This window comes from Ceratotherium simum, chromosome 22, assembly GCF_057802395.1.
Source record: "Ceratotherium simum simum isolate JZ-2026a chromosome 22, ASM5780239v1, whole genome shotgun sequence".
NCBI lineage: Eukaryota > Metazoa > Chordata > Mammalia > Perissodactyla > Rhinocerotidae > Ceratotherium > Ceratotherium simum.
The window spans coordinates 38,360,788-38,379,471 of NC_141921.1; the positions used below are offsets into that span (position 1 = coordinate 38,360,788).

Consider the following 18,684-nt stretch of genomic DNA (forward strand, 5'->3'; position numbering starts at 1 on the left):
AAACTTAGTGGCTTAAAAGAACGTAGATTTATTATCTTATAGTTCTGTGGATTAGAAGTCTGATAGGGTTTCATCAGACTAAAATCAAGGCGTCAGCAGGCTATGTTCCTTTCTGGAGACTATGGGAGAATCCCTTTTCTGTTCCTTCAGGCTGTTAGCAGAATTCAGTTTCTTATGGTTGTAAGACTAAGATCTCTCTTTTTTTGGTGGCTGTAAGCTGAGAGCCATTCGCAGCCCTTAGAGACTGCTGCATTCCTTGGCTCAGTGTCCATCTTCAAAGCCAGCAGCAGCAGGTTGAGTACCTCACATCACATCCCTCTGCACCACTCTTCTTCCTTCATCTTCCACTTTTAAAGATCTCCACAGGTAGCCAAGGGGAAGGAAGAATCTAGTGAGCTAGGCTCTGGCTTCCCACTGCTCTCCACCTCCCCCTCCCAGGATAACCAGAACTGGTCTGTTTTATGATCTGTTTTATTTGTAAGTGAATAAGTATTTTATTTCTTTGAACAAAAGCTTTCATGGCACCAAAAAAGAGATTTAAAAACTACTGATACTCTAAATGCTCTTTTTGACTCTCTGTATCAACACATAAATTCTATTAATGGGATCGAGTTAGTTAATATATAACCTTCTTCTCAAATAGACAAAATTATCAAATACTCAGCAACTAAAAATTATTAATAAAATTCAAAGAAAAGGAAATTGCCCAGGCCACATTTTCTCACCGTAATACAATAAAACTTAAAATTCTTATTAAAAACAAAAAACACTAATTACTTGGAGATTAAAAAGCACTCTTTTAAATAACTACTTGATTAAGAAATAAATAAAAATATTGTCAGATACTTAGAAAATAAAAACATTACATATCAAAACTTACAGAAAGTAACTAAAACTGGAAGAGTTAAATTCATAACTCTATTTTTTAATGATAAAAAAATTTAAAGAGTGATTACATTCACTTCCAGTCATGGCACAGTAGCTTTCATCAGGCCAGCCCTCCTACAAATAACAGCTCTAAAACTCTGGACAAAGTTTAAGCAGCAGCAACCTGAAGGCACAGGAGAGTAACCAACCAAACCAGGCAGAGACTAGAAGGGAGTTGACGCTTGGAAGACTGGAATGTTACTGGGTGAATGAACTGTTTCTGCAGGTTTTTACCTGAGGGCAGCCCCAAGTTGATTTGGGAGTGCACGGGCTAAAACTTAATTTAAAAAACCACAGTCTTACTAGCTTGAATAACAAGAGCATATATTTTAGGGCTACCACAGAAACCAGAAAATAAGGGGGAAATCCTGGAAAGAAGTACAGAGGGGAAGCCACAAATTCTGTTTATGAACTCTACCCAAGTCTTGAGTTCAGCCGTATTAATTGTTGCTTAAAAAAAAAATCAACACTTTTCAGGGGCCGGCCCGGTGGCCTAGTGTTTAAGTTCGCACACTCCACTTCGGTGGCCCGAGGTTTGCAGGTTCAGATCCCAGGCGTGGACCTACACACTGCTCGTTAAGCCATGCTGTGGCAGTGTCTCGTATACAAATAGAGGAAGATTGACATAGATGTTAGCTCAGGGACAATCTTCATCAAGCAAAGAGAGGAAGATTGGCAACAGATGTTAGCTCAGGGACAATCTACCTCACCAAAAGAAATCAACACACTTCAGAGAAACATAATACAATCCAGAGTTTCTACAACATATTATTCACAAGGTCCAGCATATAATCCATAGTGACTAATCATACAAAGAAACAATGAAACATGACCCATTCTCAAGTGAAAAGACAATCAGTGGAGACTAGCCTTGAAGCAAGCCAGTTGTTGGAATTAGCAGATGAAGATTTAAACAGTTGTTATAACTATGCTCATAGATAAAGAAAAATGCTCATAATGAAATAGGAAATCTCAGCAGAGAAGTAGAAATTATTAAAAAAATAGAACCAAATAGAAAATCTGGAACTGAAAGATATAATATCTGAAATAAAAATTCACTGGATAAGCTTAACAGCAGATTAGAAATGACAGTAGGAAGATTCAGTGAACCTGAAAATAGATTAATAGAAATTATGTTCTTAAGAACAGAAAGGAAAAAAAGATTTTAAAAAAAATATACCTCATTGATCTATGGAACAGTATCAGAAGGTCTAACACACGTGTGATTGGAGTCTCAGGAGGAGCGGGGAGAGAGAGAATAGGCAAAAAATATATTTGAAGAACTAATGGCCAAGTCCGGCCCCGTGGCGTAGCGGTTAAGTGTGCGCGCTCCGCTGCTGGCAGCCCAGGTTCAGATCCCGGGTGTGCACCGAGGAGGCACCGCTTCTCCAGCCATGCTGTGGCGGCGTCCCACATAAAGTGGAGGAAGATGGGCATGGATGTTAGCTCAGGGCCAGTCTTCCTCAGCAAAAAGAGGAGGATTGCCGTGGATGTTAGCTCAGGGCTGATCTTCCTCACAAAACAAAAGAAACAAAAAAAAAAGAACTAATGGCCAAGAATTTCCCAAGCTTGTGAAAGACATAATTTACATATTCAAGAAACTTTGTGAACCCTAAGTGGGGTGAATACAAAGAAAACTCCAGGGCCGGCCCCGTGGCTTAGCGATTAAGTGGCTTAGCGATTAAGTGCTCGCACTCCGCTGCTGGTGGCCCGGGTTCGGATCCTGGGTGCGCACCGACGCACCGCTTCTCCGGCCATGCTGAGGCCGCATCCCACATACAGCAACTAGAAGGATGTGCAGCTATGACGTACAACTCTCTACTGGGGCTTTGGGGGGAATAAATAAATAAATAAATAAAATTATAAAAAAAAAAAAAAAGAAAACTCCAGCCAGGCACATCATAGTCAAATTGCGAAAGATGAAAAATAAAGAGAAAATCTTGAAAGCTGTGAGAAAGAAACACATTACATGCAAGGAAACAATATGAATGATTGTTTACTACTCTTCAGAAATAGAAGCCAAGACAATGAAATGACGTCCTCTAAATTACTAAAAGAAAAACATTGTCAACCAGAATTCTGTATGCAGCAAAAAGATTCTTCAAGATGAAGATGAAATGAAGACATTTTCAGAAAACAAAAAGTAAAAGAATGCATAGTCAGAAGACCTGTACTACATGAAACGCTAGGGGAAGTTATTCAGGCTGAAGAAAAATAATACCAAGTGGAAACTCATCTCTTAGGAAAGGAATGAAAAGTACCATATATGGTAAATATAAAACCATTTTTTCTCTTAATTTTATTAAAATAGATATGACTGTTTAAGGCAAAAGTTTAACATTGTATTGTATAAAATATAACATACAGAGGTAATGCATACGGTAACTATAGCATAAGGGCAGGGAGCAGGTTGACCTATAACGTTGGAAGGTTCTTACATCACGTGAAGTGGTACAATATTAACTCTAAATAGACTGAAAAGTTAAGGGCATATATTGTAATTCTGGAGTAACCATTTTTGTGTGTGTGTGTGAGGAAGACCATCCCTGAGCTAACATCCAATGCCATTCCTCCTCTTTTCGCTGAGGAAGATTGGCCCTGGGTTAACATCCATGCCCGTCTTCCTCTGTTTTACATGGGACCCCGCCACAGCATGGCCTGACAAGCGGTGTGTCACTGTGCGCCCGGGATCCAAACCTGCGAACCCTGGGCCGCCGCAGCGGAGCACACATGCGTAACTGCTGTGTCACTGGGCCGGCCCCTAGAGAACCGTTTTTTAGAATGTGGAGAGATATAGCTAAAAAGCCAATATATAAATTAAAATGGAATTCTAAAAATATTTGCTTAGTCTAAAAATATTGCTTAAGAGAAGGCAGGAAAAAACAAAAAAAAATGATGGGACAAATAGTAAAATGACAGACCCAAATCCAGCCATATCAGTAACTATATCAAATGTACAGAGACTAAACACTCCAATTAAAAGGCAGAGATTGTCAGAATAGATAAAAAAGCAAAACCCAACCACATACTGTTTACAAGAAATGCACTTAAAATATTTAAGACACAGATAGGTTGAAAGTAAAAGAATGGAAAACGATACCCATGCAAATTACACTAAGCATAAGGAAGGTAGGTATATCAGATAAAGTAGACTACAAGGCAAAGAATATTACCAAAAATAAGAGGGGACGTTTCATAATGATAAAGGGATCATTTTATCAGGAAGACATAACCATCATAAATGTGAATGTACTTAATAACAGAGCTTCAAAATTGAAAAAATTAAAGGATTTAATTTAAAGAATTAAAGGAACACATAAACATCTGCAATTATTTCAGCAATTGATAGAACAACTAAATTTAAAAGTCAAGACACAGATAATTTGAACAACATTATCAACCACCTTGGATCTAATTAATATTTTTGAGACACCACACCAAACAGTTGCAAAATACACATTCTATTTAAGTGCATGTGGTACATTTGCTAGGATACTGGGCCATAAAACAAATCTCAATAAATTTCAAAAAATTAGAATCTTACAGAGTGTATTTTCTGATCACAATGGAATTAAAATAGAAAACAGTTAACAGTAATATAATCCATGCATCAAAGCAGAAACCACAAGGGAAATTAGAAAATATATTGAACTAGATGATAATGAAAATACAGCATTTCAAAATATGCAAGATGCATCTAAAGCAAGGCTTAGAGGAAACTATATAACTTCAAATGCTTGTATTAAAAAAGAAGAGGGGCCGGCTCAGTGGCGTAGTGGTTAAGGTCTCGAGATCTGCTTCAGCAGCCTGGGGTTCACAGGTTCAGATCCTGGGCACAGACCTACGCACCGCTCATCAAGCCATGCTGTGGCAGGCATCCTGCATATAAACTAGAGGAAGATGGGTGCGAATGTTAGCCTGGGGCCAATCTTCCTCAGCAAAAAGAGGAGGATTGGCGGCAGATGTTAGCTCAGGGCTAATCTTCCTCACTAAAAAAAAAAAGGTTTAAAATCATGATCTGGGCCGGCCCTGTGGCTTGGTGGTTAAGTGCGCGCGCTGCAATGCTGGTGGCCCGGGTTCGGATCCCGGGTGCGCATCGAGGCACCACTTCTCCGTCCATCCTGAGGCCGAGTCCCACATACAGCAACTAGAAGGATGTGCAGCTATGACATACAACTATCTACTGGGGCTTTGGGGGGAAAAATTAAATAAATAAAATCTTTAAAATCAGTGATCTAAGATTCTACCTTAAGAAGGTAGAAAAAGAAGAGCAAAGTAAACTCAAAGTAAATAGAAAGAAGGAAATAATAAAAATAAGAGCAGTAATGCAGGGGTGGGGAGTGGGGGAGAATAGTAGAGAAAATAAACAAAAGCAAAAGTTCTTTCTTTGAAAACATCAACAGAATTTTATCTCCTAGCCAGACTCGTCAAAAATAAGAGAGAAAACGAATCCCAATATCAAGATGGAAAGAAGAGATATCAGTACAGAGCCTATGGATATTAAAATGATACCAAGAGTGTGTTATGAATAATTTTATGGCAATAAATTCAATAATTTTGATGAAATGGACAAATTTCTTGAAAAATACAACTTACCAGACTGATGTAAGATGAAATAGAAAATACGAATAGTTCTATGTCTGTTACAGAAATTAAACATAGGGCCGGCCCTGTGGCTTGGTGGTTAAGTGCGCGCGCTGCGATGCTGGTGGCCCGGGTTCGGATCCCGGGTGCGCATCGAGGCACCGCTTCTCCGTTCATCCTGAGGCCGAGTCCCACATACAGCAACTAGAAGGATGTGCAGCTACGACATACAACTATCCACTGGGGCTTTGGGGGGAAAAAATAAATAAAATCTTTAAAAAAAAAAAAAAAGAAATTAAACATGTTATCAAAAGCCTTTTCATAGGGGGCCGGCCCGGTGGCGTAGTGGTTAAGTGCGAGCGCTCTGCTGCAGTAGTCTAGGGTTCAGATCCCGGGCGTGCACCAGGGCACCACTTGTCAAGCCATGCTGTGGCGGCGTCCCATATAAAGTAGAGGAAGATGGGCAGGGGTGTTAGCCCAGGGCCAATCTTCCTCAGCAAAAAGAGGAGGATTGGCGACAGATGTTAGCAAAAAAAACCTTTTCATAAAGAAAACCCCAGGCCCAGGTGTCTTCACTAGTGAATCATGTCACACATTTAAGGAAAATCTAACACCAATATTACATTCTTTCAAAAACAGGGAATAATCATTTCCCAATTCGTTTTATGAGACCATCGTAACCTGATACCAAAATCTAAGAAAGACATTACAGAAAGGAAAATTACAGATCAGTATCTTTCATGAACATAGACACAAAGATCCTCAATAAAATTTTAACAGATCAAATCTAGCAGTCAGTAAAAAACGATAATGCCTTAATGACCTAGTTGGGGTTTATCTCAGGAATGTAAAGTTGGTTTAACACTGGAAAATCAAGCAGTGTGATTCATCATATTAACAGGTTCCCGGAGGGGGTTGGGAGGGAACTCAAAGTTCCAGCCTTCTAATCACGTGGTTGGCTCCTTTGGCAACCAGACTCCTCCCTTGGTGCTTTCCAAAAGTCACCTCATTAACATAACAAACGACACCTTTATATTACTCCAAGAGTTTTGGGGGTTCTGAGCCAGAAACTGTGTACAAAGACCAAATATCTATTTCTAATAAATAGCGATCGGCAAAATTCCTAAAAGCACACCAAAAAACGATTAGAACTAATAAATTAATTCAGCAACGTTGTAGGATACAAGATCAGTATATAAAAATCAGTTGTATTTCTGTATACTAGCAATGAACAATCCTAAAATAAGAAAATGGTTCCATTTACAATAACATCAAAAAGAATAAAATACTTAGGAACAAACTTAGCAAAAGAAGTGCAAGACTTGTAAACTGAAAACTATATAACGTTGAAAGAATTAAAAATGACCGGGCCAGCCCCGTGGCTTAGCGGTTAAGTGCGCACGCTCTGATGCTGGCGGCCCGGGTTCGGATCCCGGGAGCGCCCCGAGGCACCACTTCTCCGTCCAACGCGAGGCCGAGTCCCACGTACAGCAACTAGAAGGATGTGAACCTATGACAACTACAACTATCTACTGGGGCTTTGGGGGGAAAAACTGAATAAATAAAATCTTAAAAAAAAAAAGAATTAAAAATGACCTAAATAAATAGAAAGGCATCCCATGCTTGTGGGTTGGAAGACTTAACATTGTTAGGGTGGCAGTGCACCCCCAAATTGATTTACAGATTCAACACAATCACTGTCAAAAGCCTACCAGCCTTTTTTGCAGAAATTGGCAAGCTGATCCTAAAATTCATATGGAAATACAAGGGACACAGGCTAGCCAAAACAATCTTGATATCTATGTAGAAAAATGTTATTTGCAGCATTGTGTGTAATAGGGAAGGATTTTAAGCAACCTCAGTATCTTTCCATAGGAAAATAGTTAAGTAATTACAGTCCTTTGGTGGAGTTGTTGAATGAAAAAAGCAAGACGCCATTATATATATTGCATTTTTTTCCAGTTTTATTGAAATGTAATTGACATACATCACTGTATAAATTTAAGGTGTACAGCATAATGGTTTGACTAACGTATTGTGAAATGATTGTCGAAATAAGTTTAGTTAGCATCCATCAACTCTTATAGACACAATAAAAAGCAAAAGAAGAAACAAAAATTTTTTTCCTTGTGATGAGAGCTCTTAGGATTTCCTAATACATACTTTCATATGTACCATACAGCAGTGTTAACTATAGTCACCGTGCTATACATTACATCCTAGTACTTACTTGTCTTGTACCTGGAAGTTTGTACCTTTGACCACCTTTCTCCAATCCCTGCCGTCCCCCGCCCCCGCCTCTGGTAACCACAAATCTGATCTCTTTTTCTATGAGTTTGTTTATTTTAGATTCCACGTATAAGTGAGATCATTCGGTATTTGTCTTTCTCTGGCTTATTTCTCTTAGCATAATGCCCTCAAGGTCCATCTGTGTTGTCACAAATGGCAGGATTTCCTCATTTTTTTAATGGCTGAATAATATTCCACTGTCTGTATATACCACAACTTCTTTATCCATTCATCCATTGATGAATACTTAAGTTGTTTCCATGTCTTGGCTATTGTAAATAGTGCTGCTGTGAACGTGGGGGTGTAGGTATCTTTTCGAATTAGTGTTTTCATTTCCTTTGGATATATTCCCAGAAATGAAATTGCTGGATCATATGGTAGTTGAATTTTCAATTTTTTGAGGATCCTCCATACTATTTTGCATAGTGTCTGTACCAGTTTACAATCCTACCATCAATGCTTTAAGGGTTCCGTTTTCTCCACATCCTTGCCAGCATTTGTTATCTCTTGTCTTTTTGATGACAGCCGTTCTGACAGGCATGAGGTGATATCTCATTGTGTTGTTGTTTTTTTTTAAAGATTTTATTTATTTATTTTTTCCCCCCAAAGCCCCAGTAGATAGCTGTATGTCATAGCTGCACAACCTTCTGGTTGCTGTATGTGGGACGCGGCCTCAGCATGGCCAGAGAAGCGGTGAGTTGGTGCGCGCCCGGGATCCGAACCCGGGCCACCAGCAGCGGAGCGCCCGCACTTAACCACTAAGCCTTGGGGCCAGCCCCTCATTGTGGTTTTGATTTGCATTTTCCTGATGGTTAGTGATGTTGAGCATCTTTTCATCTACCTGTTGGCCATTTGTGAAAAATGTCTTTTGCCCATTTTTTAATTAGATTATTTGTTTTTTTGCTGTTGAATTGTGAGAGTTCTTTATATATTTTGGATTTAACCTCTTATCAGATAAATGGTCTACAGGTATTTTTTCCCCTTCTGTAGGTTGTCTTTTCACTTCATTGATTGCTTCTTTTGCTGTGCTGCAGAAGCTTTTTAATTTGATGTAGTCCTACTTGTTTATTTTTTATTTTGTTGTTTGTGCTTTAGGTGTCATATCCAAAAAATCATTGCCAAGACCTATGTCAATGAGTTTTTTTCCCCTATGTTTTCTTGTAGGAGTTTCATGGTTTCAGGACTTAACGTTTAAGTCTTTAATCCATTTCATCCATTTCGAGTTAATTTTTGTGAGTGGTGTAAGGTCGGGATCTAGTTTCATTCTTTTACATGCAGATATCCAGTTTTCTCAGCACCATTTATTGAAGAGACTGTCTTTTCTCCATTGAGTATACTTTTCAAATATTAGTTGACTGTATTTGCTTGGGTTTATTTCTGGGGTCTCAGTTCTGTTCCATTGATTGTCTGTTTTTATGCCAGTGCCACCCTGTTTTGCTTACTGTATCTTTATAGTATAGCTTGAAATCAGGAAATGTGATGCCTCCCTCTTCATTCTTCTTTCTCAGGATTGTTTTGGCTATTGGGGCTCATTTGTGGTTCCATATAAATTTTAGGATTGTTTTTTCTACTTCTGTAAAAATGCCTTTGGAATCTTTTTTTTTTGTGTGTGTGTGTGAGGAAGATTAGCCCTGAGCTAACATCGTGCTAATCCTCCTCTTTTTGCTGAGGAAGACCAGCCCTGAGCTAACATCTGTTGCCAATCCTCCTCCTTTTTTTTCCCCAAAGCCCCAGTAGATAGCTGCACATCATAGTTGCACATCCTTCTAGTTGCTGTATGTGGGATGCAGCCTCAGCATGGCTGGAGAAGCGGTGCGTCAGTGCGCGCCCGGGATCCGAACCCGGGCCGCCAGTAGCGGAGCATGCGCACTTAACCGCTAAGCCATGGGGCCGGCCCACCTTTGGAATCTTGATAGGGATTGCATTGAATCTATAGATCGCTTTGGGTAGTATTGACATGTTTACAACATTAATTCTGCCAATCCATGAACATGTGATACCTTTCCATTTATTTGTGTCTTCTTCCATTTCTTTTATCAGTGTCTTGTAGTTTTCAGAGTAGAGATCTTTCACTTCGTTGATTAAGTTTATTCCTAAATATTCTATTATTTTTGATGCCATTGTAAATGGGATCATTTTCTTTATTTCTTTTTCAAATAATTTGTTGTTAGTATATGGAAACACTATTGATTTTTCTATATTAATTTTGTATCTTGCAACTTTACTGAATTCATTGATTAGATCTAACAGTTTTTTGGTGGAGTTTTTAGGATTCTATATATAAAATCATGTCATTTGCAAATAGAGACATATTACTTCCTTTCTAATTCTGATGCCTTTTATTTCTTTTTCTTGTTTGAGTGCTCTGGCTAAGATTTCCAGTATTATGTTGAATAGGAGTGGTGAGAGTGGACACCCTTGTCTTATTCCTAATCTTAGAGGAAAAGCTTTCAATCTTTCACCATTGAGTATGATGTTAGCTGTGGGCTTGTCATATATGGCTTTTATTATGTTGAAGTATGTTCCTTCTATACCTAATTTGTTAAGAATTTTTATCATGAACAGATGTTGAATTTTGACAAATGCTTTTTCTGTGTCTCTTGAGATGACCATACGATTTTTTCTTTCATTCTGTTAATGCGATGTATCACATTGATTGATTGGCATATGTTGAAACATCCTTGCATCCCAGGTTTAAATCCCACTTAATCATGATGAATGATCCTTTTAATGCTGCTGAATTTGGTTTGCTAGTATTTTATTGAGAATTTTTGCATCTGTATTCATCAGGGTATTGTGTGTAGTTTTCTTTTCTGGTAGTATCCTTTTCTGGTTTTGGTATTAGGGTAATGCTAGCCTTGTAAAATGAGTTTGAGGGTGTTCCCTTCTCTTTAACTTTTTGGAAGAGTTTGAGAAGGATTGATGTTAATTCTTCTTTAAATGTTTGGTAAAATTTACCAGATTAGCCATGTGGTCCTGGACTTTTCTTTCTTGGGCCATTTTTGATTACTGATTCAATCTCCTTACTAGTAATTAGCCTATTCTGACTTTCTATTTCTTCCTGATTCAGTCTTGGTAGTTTGTATGTTTCTAAGAATTTTTCCATTTTGTCTAGGTTGTCTAGTTTGTTGGTGTATAGTTGTTCATAGTAGTCTCTTATGATCCTTGGTGTTTGTGTGATATCAGTTGTAATGTCTCCTTTTTCATTTATAGTTTTGTTGATTTGGGTCCTCTTTTTTTCCTTGGTTGATCTAGCTAAAGGTTTGTTAATTTTGTCTGTCTTTTCAAAGAACCAACTCTTAGTTTGGTTAATCTTTTCTGTTGTTTTCCTAGTCTCTGTTTCATTTATTTCTGCTCTAATATTTATTATTTACTTCCTTCTGCTAACTTTGGGCTCAGTTTGTTCTTTTTCTAGTTCCTTAAGGCATAGAGTTAGGTTCTTTATTTGGGATCTTTCTTGCTTCTTAATGTAGTAGTTTATTGCTATGAACTTCTCTGTTAGAACTGCTTTTGCTGCATCCCATAAGTTTGGGTATATTGCTTTTTTTTTTTTAAGTCTGAGAAAATTTATACCAAACTTTTAATTTCACCACGTATTATGAAATTTAGCATGAAAGTTTAAAGGGAGGCCTTTGGCTTTTTAACTTTATATTTGAAATTTTTATAAGATGCAGATATTAGCTTTCGTAACTTAAAAAATGAATAAAGAGAATTGTTGTAATTTAAAACGTGCCAGGACAAGAAGAAACAAATCATTCCAATAAAAAATAGTTCCAAAGTAGACTTTTCTCTATAGAAAATTTGAGTATCATAAATAAGAAGCAAAAGAGGGTTTAGTCAATCAATGATTTGGGGCAATTGATTAGCAATTTTTTCAGTTTGAGAGGAGTAGTATAAAAATGTAAAAACTAGAAGAAAATTTAAAGTGTTCATCAAACCTGGGAAAGGGTAGTGGTCCTTTTAGACTTAGAAGCGATAGATAGCATCATAAGGAAACAGTGGTCAGCTGTAACATTGTAAACACTTCAATCTTACATGTGTCTAAAAATGTGTGACTTCAGAATTAGAGGTCACATAGCCTGCTGCTGGTTGAAGGCAGGAGCAGGATTAGCAACAGATATGATAGATGTGTGACACTGTTGTCCACTGAAATAAAGAGTCTTGATAGGGCCGGCCCTGTGGCTTGGTGGTTAAGTGCGCGCGCTGCAATGCTGGTGGCCCGGGTTCGGATCCCGGGTGCGCATCGAGGCACCGCTTCTCCGTCCATCCTGAGGCCGAGTCCCACATACAGCAACTAGAAGGATGTGCAGCTATGACATACAACTATCTACTGGGGCTTTGGGGGGAAAAAATAAAATAAATAAAATCTTTAAAAAAAAAAAAAAAAAGAGTCGATAAAATTTCATTGAAAGAGTTTATTCAGGGGGCTGGCCCAGTGGCATAGTGGTTAAGTTCAGCAGCCTGGGGTTCACCGGTTTGGATCCTGGGTGCGGACCTACTCACCACTCATCAAGCCATGCTGAGGTGGCATCCCGTATAGAAGAGCTACAACTCTACAACTATGATACACAACTATGTAGTGGGACTTTGGGGAGAAAAAAGAAAAAAAAAGAGGAAGATTGGCAACAGATGTTAGTGCAGGGCCAGTCTTCCTCAAAAAAAAAACAAAAGAGCAAGAGATTTAAAAAAAAAGTTTATTCAGTAATCAAGAGTGAGGACTCACACCCGGGAAACAGTTCAACATGATACCGGCTCAACACAAGGTTGACATGAGGGAAGCCATATTGTAGAAAAGAAACTGTATTGTAACTTTGAATGACCTCTGATAAACTAGCCCAGACAGGCTCTGTGGATTTTATGGCCCCTCCCTGCTGCAATAAGTCAGTAGCTTTGTTCTTTTGAGTTCCTTAGGTGTGTGATGACCCCTAGGCGGAGAGTCTATGCTGATAGCCGTCATCAAGGACAGCTGAAAGATCAGGATAGAGGGCGTAGCTCTGGTCTCTGATGCACATCCAGTGAAACCCAAGACTATCAGGAACTAAGAATGGATGCCCCCACCCTGAGACCAGATGCCTCCCCTACCCAGAGACCGGCCCCCCATATAACTGGCCTGTAGTCTTTGTTCTGTAAGATGGTTCTTTCGGACATTAGTCTGCCGTTGTCCCTCTTGATAGCAGCTGTAATTAAGTCCTTCCTCTCCTACCTCCTTGCCTCTTGACTACTGGCATGTCTTGCGGCTGGCACATGACCCCCTCCTTTGGGCAGTAACAGAGTGTCGTGAAGGAAGTGCTCGGAGGTCTACAGATCTGAGCACAGTTTATTTACCTTTTTACAAGGCAGTGTACATGCAGAAAGGGGGCTTACTCATCAGCAGTCATATACGCCAAAGGGGTATCTCTTTGTGACAGGGTATGTCTGGTTTTTCTCTAGATTATAAAGTGGGAATTTCTTGTTCTATATCCTAGAATGTTGGTGTTGTCCACGTGTAGAGGGAGGCAAGTACCAGCGCTGCTCATTATCCCCTTGGCCTAAAAATGTAGCCAGAGGATATGGAGAGCCGGGTACACTGTATCTCTTCTTGTTGCAGGTCTTTTCCCGCTGGCGTCTGTGGTCGTGAGGTGAAGGGTGGAGGGTCATTCTGACACAGGCTTAAGACGACCTGCAAGGCCGCTTCACAGGACTGCAGAGATTTTGTACTGAGTCAGCCTATGCAGATTGCTTGCTAGTTTCGCCTGCTAGACCAGGGAGAGGGGTCCCAATTATTTGTTCACAATAATTTGTACCCAATTATTTATATCATATATTAATATGAAACATATTTTGTTCTTGTCCAAGAAACCCTCTTGTCCAGGGTTTCTGGCTCCTAAAACCCCGTAATCCTAAATGATAAGAGCTATAGGATCATCTTTTGTTATACTTTGGTTTTGTTCCCAGTTCCTAAAATAGCTCCAGATAAATAATAAAGGTGAAATCGTATTTTTTGTTATTCATAACAAGCCCCTTTCAACCACACCTGAGTTTACGTTAATGAGGTGGGTTTTGGAAAGCCCCTAGACAACTTTTAGCCCCAGCCCTTGACCTCCTGGGAGGGGAGAAGGGCTAGAGGTTGAATCACTTACCAGTGGCCAGTCATGTAATCAGTCATGCCTACATAATGAAGCCTCCATAAAAATTTCTGACGTACGGGGTTCAGAGTTGGTTAGTAAACTTGTGGAGGTGCTGGGAGCGTGGCCCGCCTGGAGAGGGCGTGGAAGCTCTGCTCCCCTTCCCACGTGCCTTGCCCTGTGCATCTCTTCCATCTGACTGTTCCAGAGTTGTCTTCTTTTATAATAAACCGGTGAGCTGGTAAATAAACTGTTTTTCTGAGTTCTGTGAGCCATAGTAGCAAATTATCAAACCCAAGGCGGGAGTCACGAGAACCTCTGATTTAGAGTTGGTTGGTCAGAAGCACAGGTGACAGCCTGAACTTGCAGTTGCCATCTGAGGGGAGGCAGTCTTGTGGGACTGAACCCTTAACCTGTGGGATCTGACAGTATTTCCAGGTGGATAGTGTCAGAATTGAGTTACATTCTGGAACACCCAGCTGGTGTTGCAGAATTGCTTGGAATGGAAAAACCCCACACGTTTGGTGACCAGAAGTGTCAGAAATGGAGTACTGGTAGTGACTAGTAGTAGAGTAGAAAAAACAGAAGAGTTTTCCTTTACAAGATGATAGGCTCAGATCTTTAAAAAAAAAGAATCCCAAGTCTTCAGTAAAAGAGGCAAAGAACATGGACAGAGACTGTAGAATTAGTGCACTAGAATGAACGCTGCACACAGGCAGAGATTTTCCTGTTTTGTCCTCTGGTGCATCTCCAGCACCTAGAACAGAACCTGGCACACTCGATCACTGTAGTGTTCAAAGCTCTGCAGTTAAAACACTGACAGTAATAACACATCTCCAGTCTCAGAATAGCGGAGGTTCTTAAAGGTTACAGTTCCCAGCGTTTAGCAAAGGTACAGTGAAAAGGGTTCTTGCATGTTGCTGATAGAAATACAGGCGATGCAGGTGTGTTAACTGACCTTACTGTGGTCATCATTTCATAGTGTATACATATGTCAAAATATCGAGTTGTACACCTTAAATTTACACAATGTTATTTGTCAATTATATCTCAGTAAAGCTGGAAAAAAATACAGATAATGCTAAAGGAAATGGGGGGCGTATTTTTTAAATCCCACACATAGAAAAGTACTGAGAGGAACAGGGGTGGGGATGGCAATCAGGAAATAGATTTGTTGAGCACTTATCTATGTGCCAGGTACTATGAAAATCGCATGTTTTTATTTAATCTTCATAATAATCCTGTGATATAAATATTACCTCCATGTTACAGATAAAGAAACTGAAGTTTAGAAAGAATAAGCCATTTCCATAGCGTCACAGTCTCTGCATGACGATAATCAAAGTTAAAGTAAATGTATGTGGCAGATGCTGCTCTGAGTGTTGCGTTTTCCTGGCCATTCATTCCCCTGCAACAGTCCTGTGAGATGTGGGTGTTGCTCTCCGTGCTTAATAGATGGGGAGCTGGTTAAGTAAATTGTCTATAACCTAGTAAGTGTCCGAGACAAGATTCAGACCAGGCTCTCGGACCCCAGGCCTGCACTCCAGTATCCAAGCCCACTGCTCTGCCCTTCCCACCCCACCACTGCCCCCACGTGCACGGAACACTCAGCACTTTGGATTAGGGGACTGTGGGTGATTTATTTTCTTTTATTCTCTGTACCACATTTTTTGTGATGGTTATCTTTTATTATTACTAACTATCCATTTAAAGCTACTTATTATGTGGATCCTAAAAATAAAACTAAAATTTGAAGTAAGTTATTTGGGAAGACTTTGCACGCAGCTTTAGAAGAAAAAAACAAAAATGGCCAGTATGTGGAAGTTGTTTCCAAACCTAAATACTTCCCTACTTCTTTAGCTTTCCATTTCCTAGAAATCTATATGCAGTATGATCATCAAAATAGAACTCTGCAGTACCTAAAATGTGTAAGAATGTACATTATAAATAAAACTAAGGGAAAAATCCTGAATGTGACCTGAGAAGACCAAATGGATGAGAAGAGCACTAATAAATGCAGATGTCTCAGATCGTCCTGTGATGAAGTGCGGGAGAGTGAGCTTCACGTAAATACAACTGGGGTTTGTGGTTTTTTTTGGTCAGATGTGGTCCTATGGTGTTGGATGCTTTAATCAAGATTAAGAATGAAATTGATTCTACCTTGACCTTCCGAAGATCATGCAGAGAAGGTAAGCATTTCCTTCCCTGTTAGGTCCCAGACACTTATGTTCTGGTTCTCAAAAGAGCCCTGGGCCAGACAAAACTGCTGGAGATCCCTGGAGAACGGTGGGAACACTGCAGGTGACCTTGCTGTGCCGGAAATTTGGGTAAATGTGTCGGAAATTTGAATGTGCTACGAGTTCTGGTTTCTGAGTTTGCTTCCCTTCAGGAGCTTTCTGTCATGTGGTTCTGCATCTGGTGGTCTCTTACAGCTGCTGCACCCTTCCTGGATTCACTGGGATGTGCGAGCCAGCCACCTCTGCACTGCTGAGCTCGTTTGTTAGGGGGGCAGTGGAGAGTTTCTAGCTGTGCTTATGCACACTTAGCACTTGTCCAACAAGGGAGACACTAGTCCCCCTCCAGCTCCCAGTATTACCTGTGCACAGAGCAGGTGCTCAGTAGGACTGTTCTGGATGGGAACGGCGTTTCCCACAGTGTGCTGCTGGTGCCACCTGAGCTGATTTCAGGCAGTGTGCAGACCAGCGTTTTTTACTTTAATAGCTATGTGTTTATTTTACATATTACAAAAATATAATTACTAATGGCAGTGTAACCGTGATATAAGTGGTTTTTTTAATATGAATTTAAGTAAAAATGAGTTGTTTTAAGGAAAACTCCTAAATAATCGTTCGAGTGGTACTCCGATACAACAAAAACCACACAGGGGTGAGTGAAGGCTCGCTGGCCTTGAAGGCCGTGGAGCACGTGCCAGGCTCTGCTCTGTGTGCTTTACGTGAGATAGACAGGTGCTGTTATTTTTTATGCTCAATATACGGATGAAGAAACTGAGGCCCAGGGAGGTTAAGGGACCTCCAGAAAGACATGTAGACAGTGAGTTGGGGAGCCAGGAGTCAGCCAAAGTTGTCAGATTCCAGAACTGCACTTTCGGGTGGTACACTCTGCTGGCCGGCCTGGGAAACCTGGGAGAAAACCAAAACAGAGGGTAACTTGAGCCAAGACCAAGGGCTGTGATTGAACTTTCTTCCTAGAATAACCTTCCATAAAAGAAAAAGTCACTAGATATTGGGCCATTGCCTTTTATCTTTGTTCTGCTGCATATTTCAAGCATTTGAAGTCTTCCTTCTAAGACATCTGTTTTGATTCATCTAATCTTACAGGATTGGATTTAATGTAGCAAATGCTGACAGATATTGTGATAGTTTGGCTGAGTCCTGCTGTTCAGGGAACATTCTGCTGTAATTAAACACCAACCTTCCCCACATAAGTCCTGGCAACACAGGAAATACAGATGCTTGTCAGTAACCTTTCCCCGTAAGACTCTTTCAGAGCCAGGAACATAAAGTGTGGCCCATCTGGACTAGAAAAAATGAGGCCAAATGACATTAATTGCACTCCTTTTTATTCCCTTACTGTTCATTAAGAGAATTTCCAGGGGAACCTTTTCAAGGGAATATTCATTGGGCTTATTTTTTAAATTGTATGCCATTTCTTATTAAAGCATACTGCTCTGGTTGGATGCCAGGTGTACATAAACATGTTGATAATATTCAGTCTCCCGGGGAACTTGAGGAGTATTTGCTTAGGTCAGATCTTTGTGTTCTCTTATACTCTTATTAAGATTTACAGGAAAAGGAGAAAGTATAGTCGTATGAACGTGATAACCCAGTGCAAGTTTCGCAAGTAATCACATTTCTCTGGCCTGATGATCTTCAAAAAACAGCTTCAGAGAAGTGGTACCAGGGGTTTAGATTGCATAGTCTTTTTTTTTTTGAGGCGATCAGCCCTGTGCTAACATCTGCCAATCCTCCTCTTTTTTTTTTTTTTTTTTTTTTTGCTGAGGAAGACTGGCCCTGGGCTAACACCCGTGCCCATCTTCCTCCACTTTACATGGGACGCCACCACAGCATGGCCCGACAAGCAGTGCGTCACTGCGCACCCAGGATCCGAACCGGCGAACCCTGGGCCGCCGCAGCGGAGCGCATGCACTTAACCACTTGCGCCACTGGGCCGGCCCCGCATAGTCATTTTTTTTTTTTTTTTTTTTTAAAGATTTTATTTATTCATTTTTTCCCCCCAAAGCCCCAGCAGATAGTTGTATGTCATAGGTTTACATCCTTCTAGTTGCTGTACGTGGGACTCGGCCTCGCGCTGGACGGAGAAGTGGTGCCTCGGGGCGCGCCCGGGATCCAAACCCGGGCCGCCAGCATCAGAGCGCGCGCACTTAACCACCAAGCCACGGAGCCGGCCCTTTTTTTTTTTTTTAATAATTTTATTTTTATTTATTTTTTCCCCCCAAAGCCCCAGTAGATAGTTGTATGTCATAGCTGCACATGCTTCTAGTTGCTGCATAGTCATTTTTAAACTCTGAAATACCTAGGAAATTTCCATACACCAGAAATGATTCCAGGCTAAGAAAGTTCTCATTTCAGGGTCCTTGGTCAAAACCTTATTTTTGCTTGGTTTGGTTTCACGTTAGTTCATTCTCCTCTTTGGAAAGTCAGTCCTCAGGCAGCTTGTGTGGGTTTCGTATCCCACGGCAACCACTATGCTGCTTGCTTTGTAGAGACAATAGAACGACAGCTCTCTCTGGATGATCTGT

General features: G+C 40.3%; 1 protein-coding gene across 1 annotated transcript in view; it reads left to right on the forward strand.

The window, feature by feature from the left end:
• SDHB (succinate dehydrogenase complex iron sulfur subunit B) overlaps positions 1-18,684 on the forward strand; it is a 38,862-nt gene that overhangs the window by 11,015 nt on the left and 9,163 nt on the right. Inside the window, exon 3 of the mRNA XM_004425630.3 lies at positions 16,008-16,093. Within this exon, the coding sequence (XP_004425687.1) occupies positions 16,008-16,093 (86 nt within the window). The remainder of the gene's footprint in view (positions 1-16,007; positions 16,094-18,684) is intronic.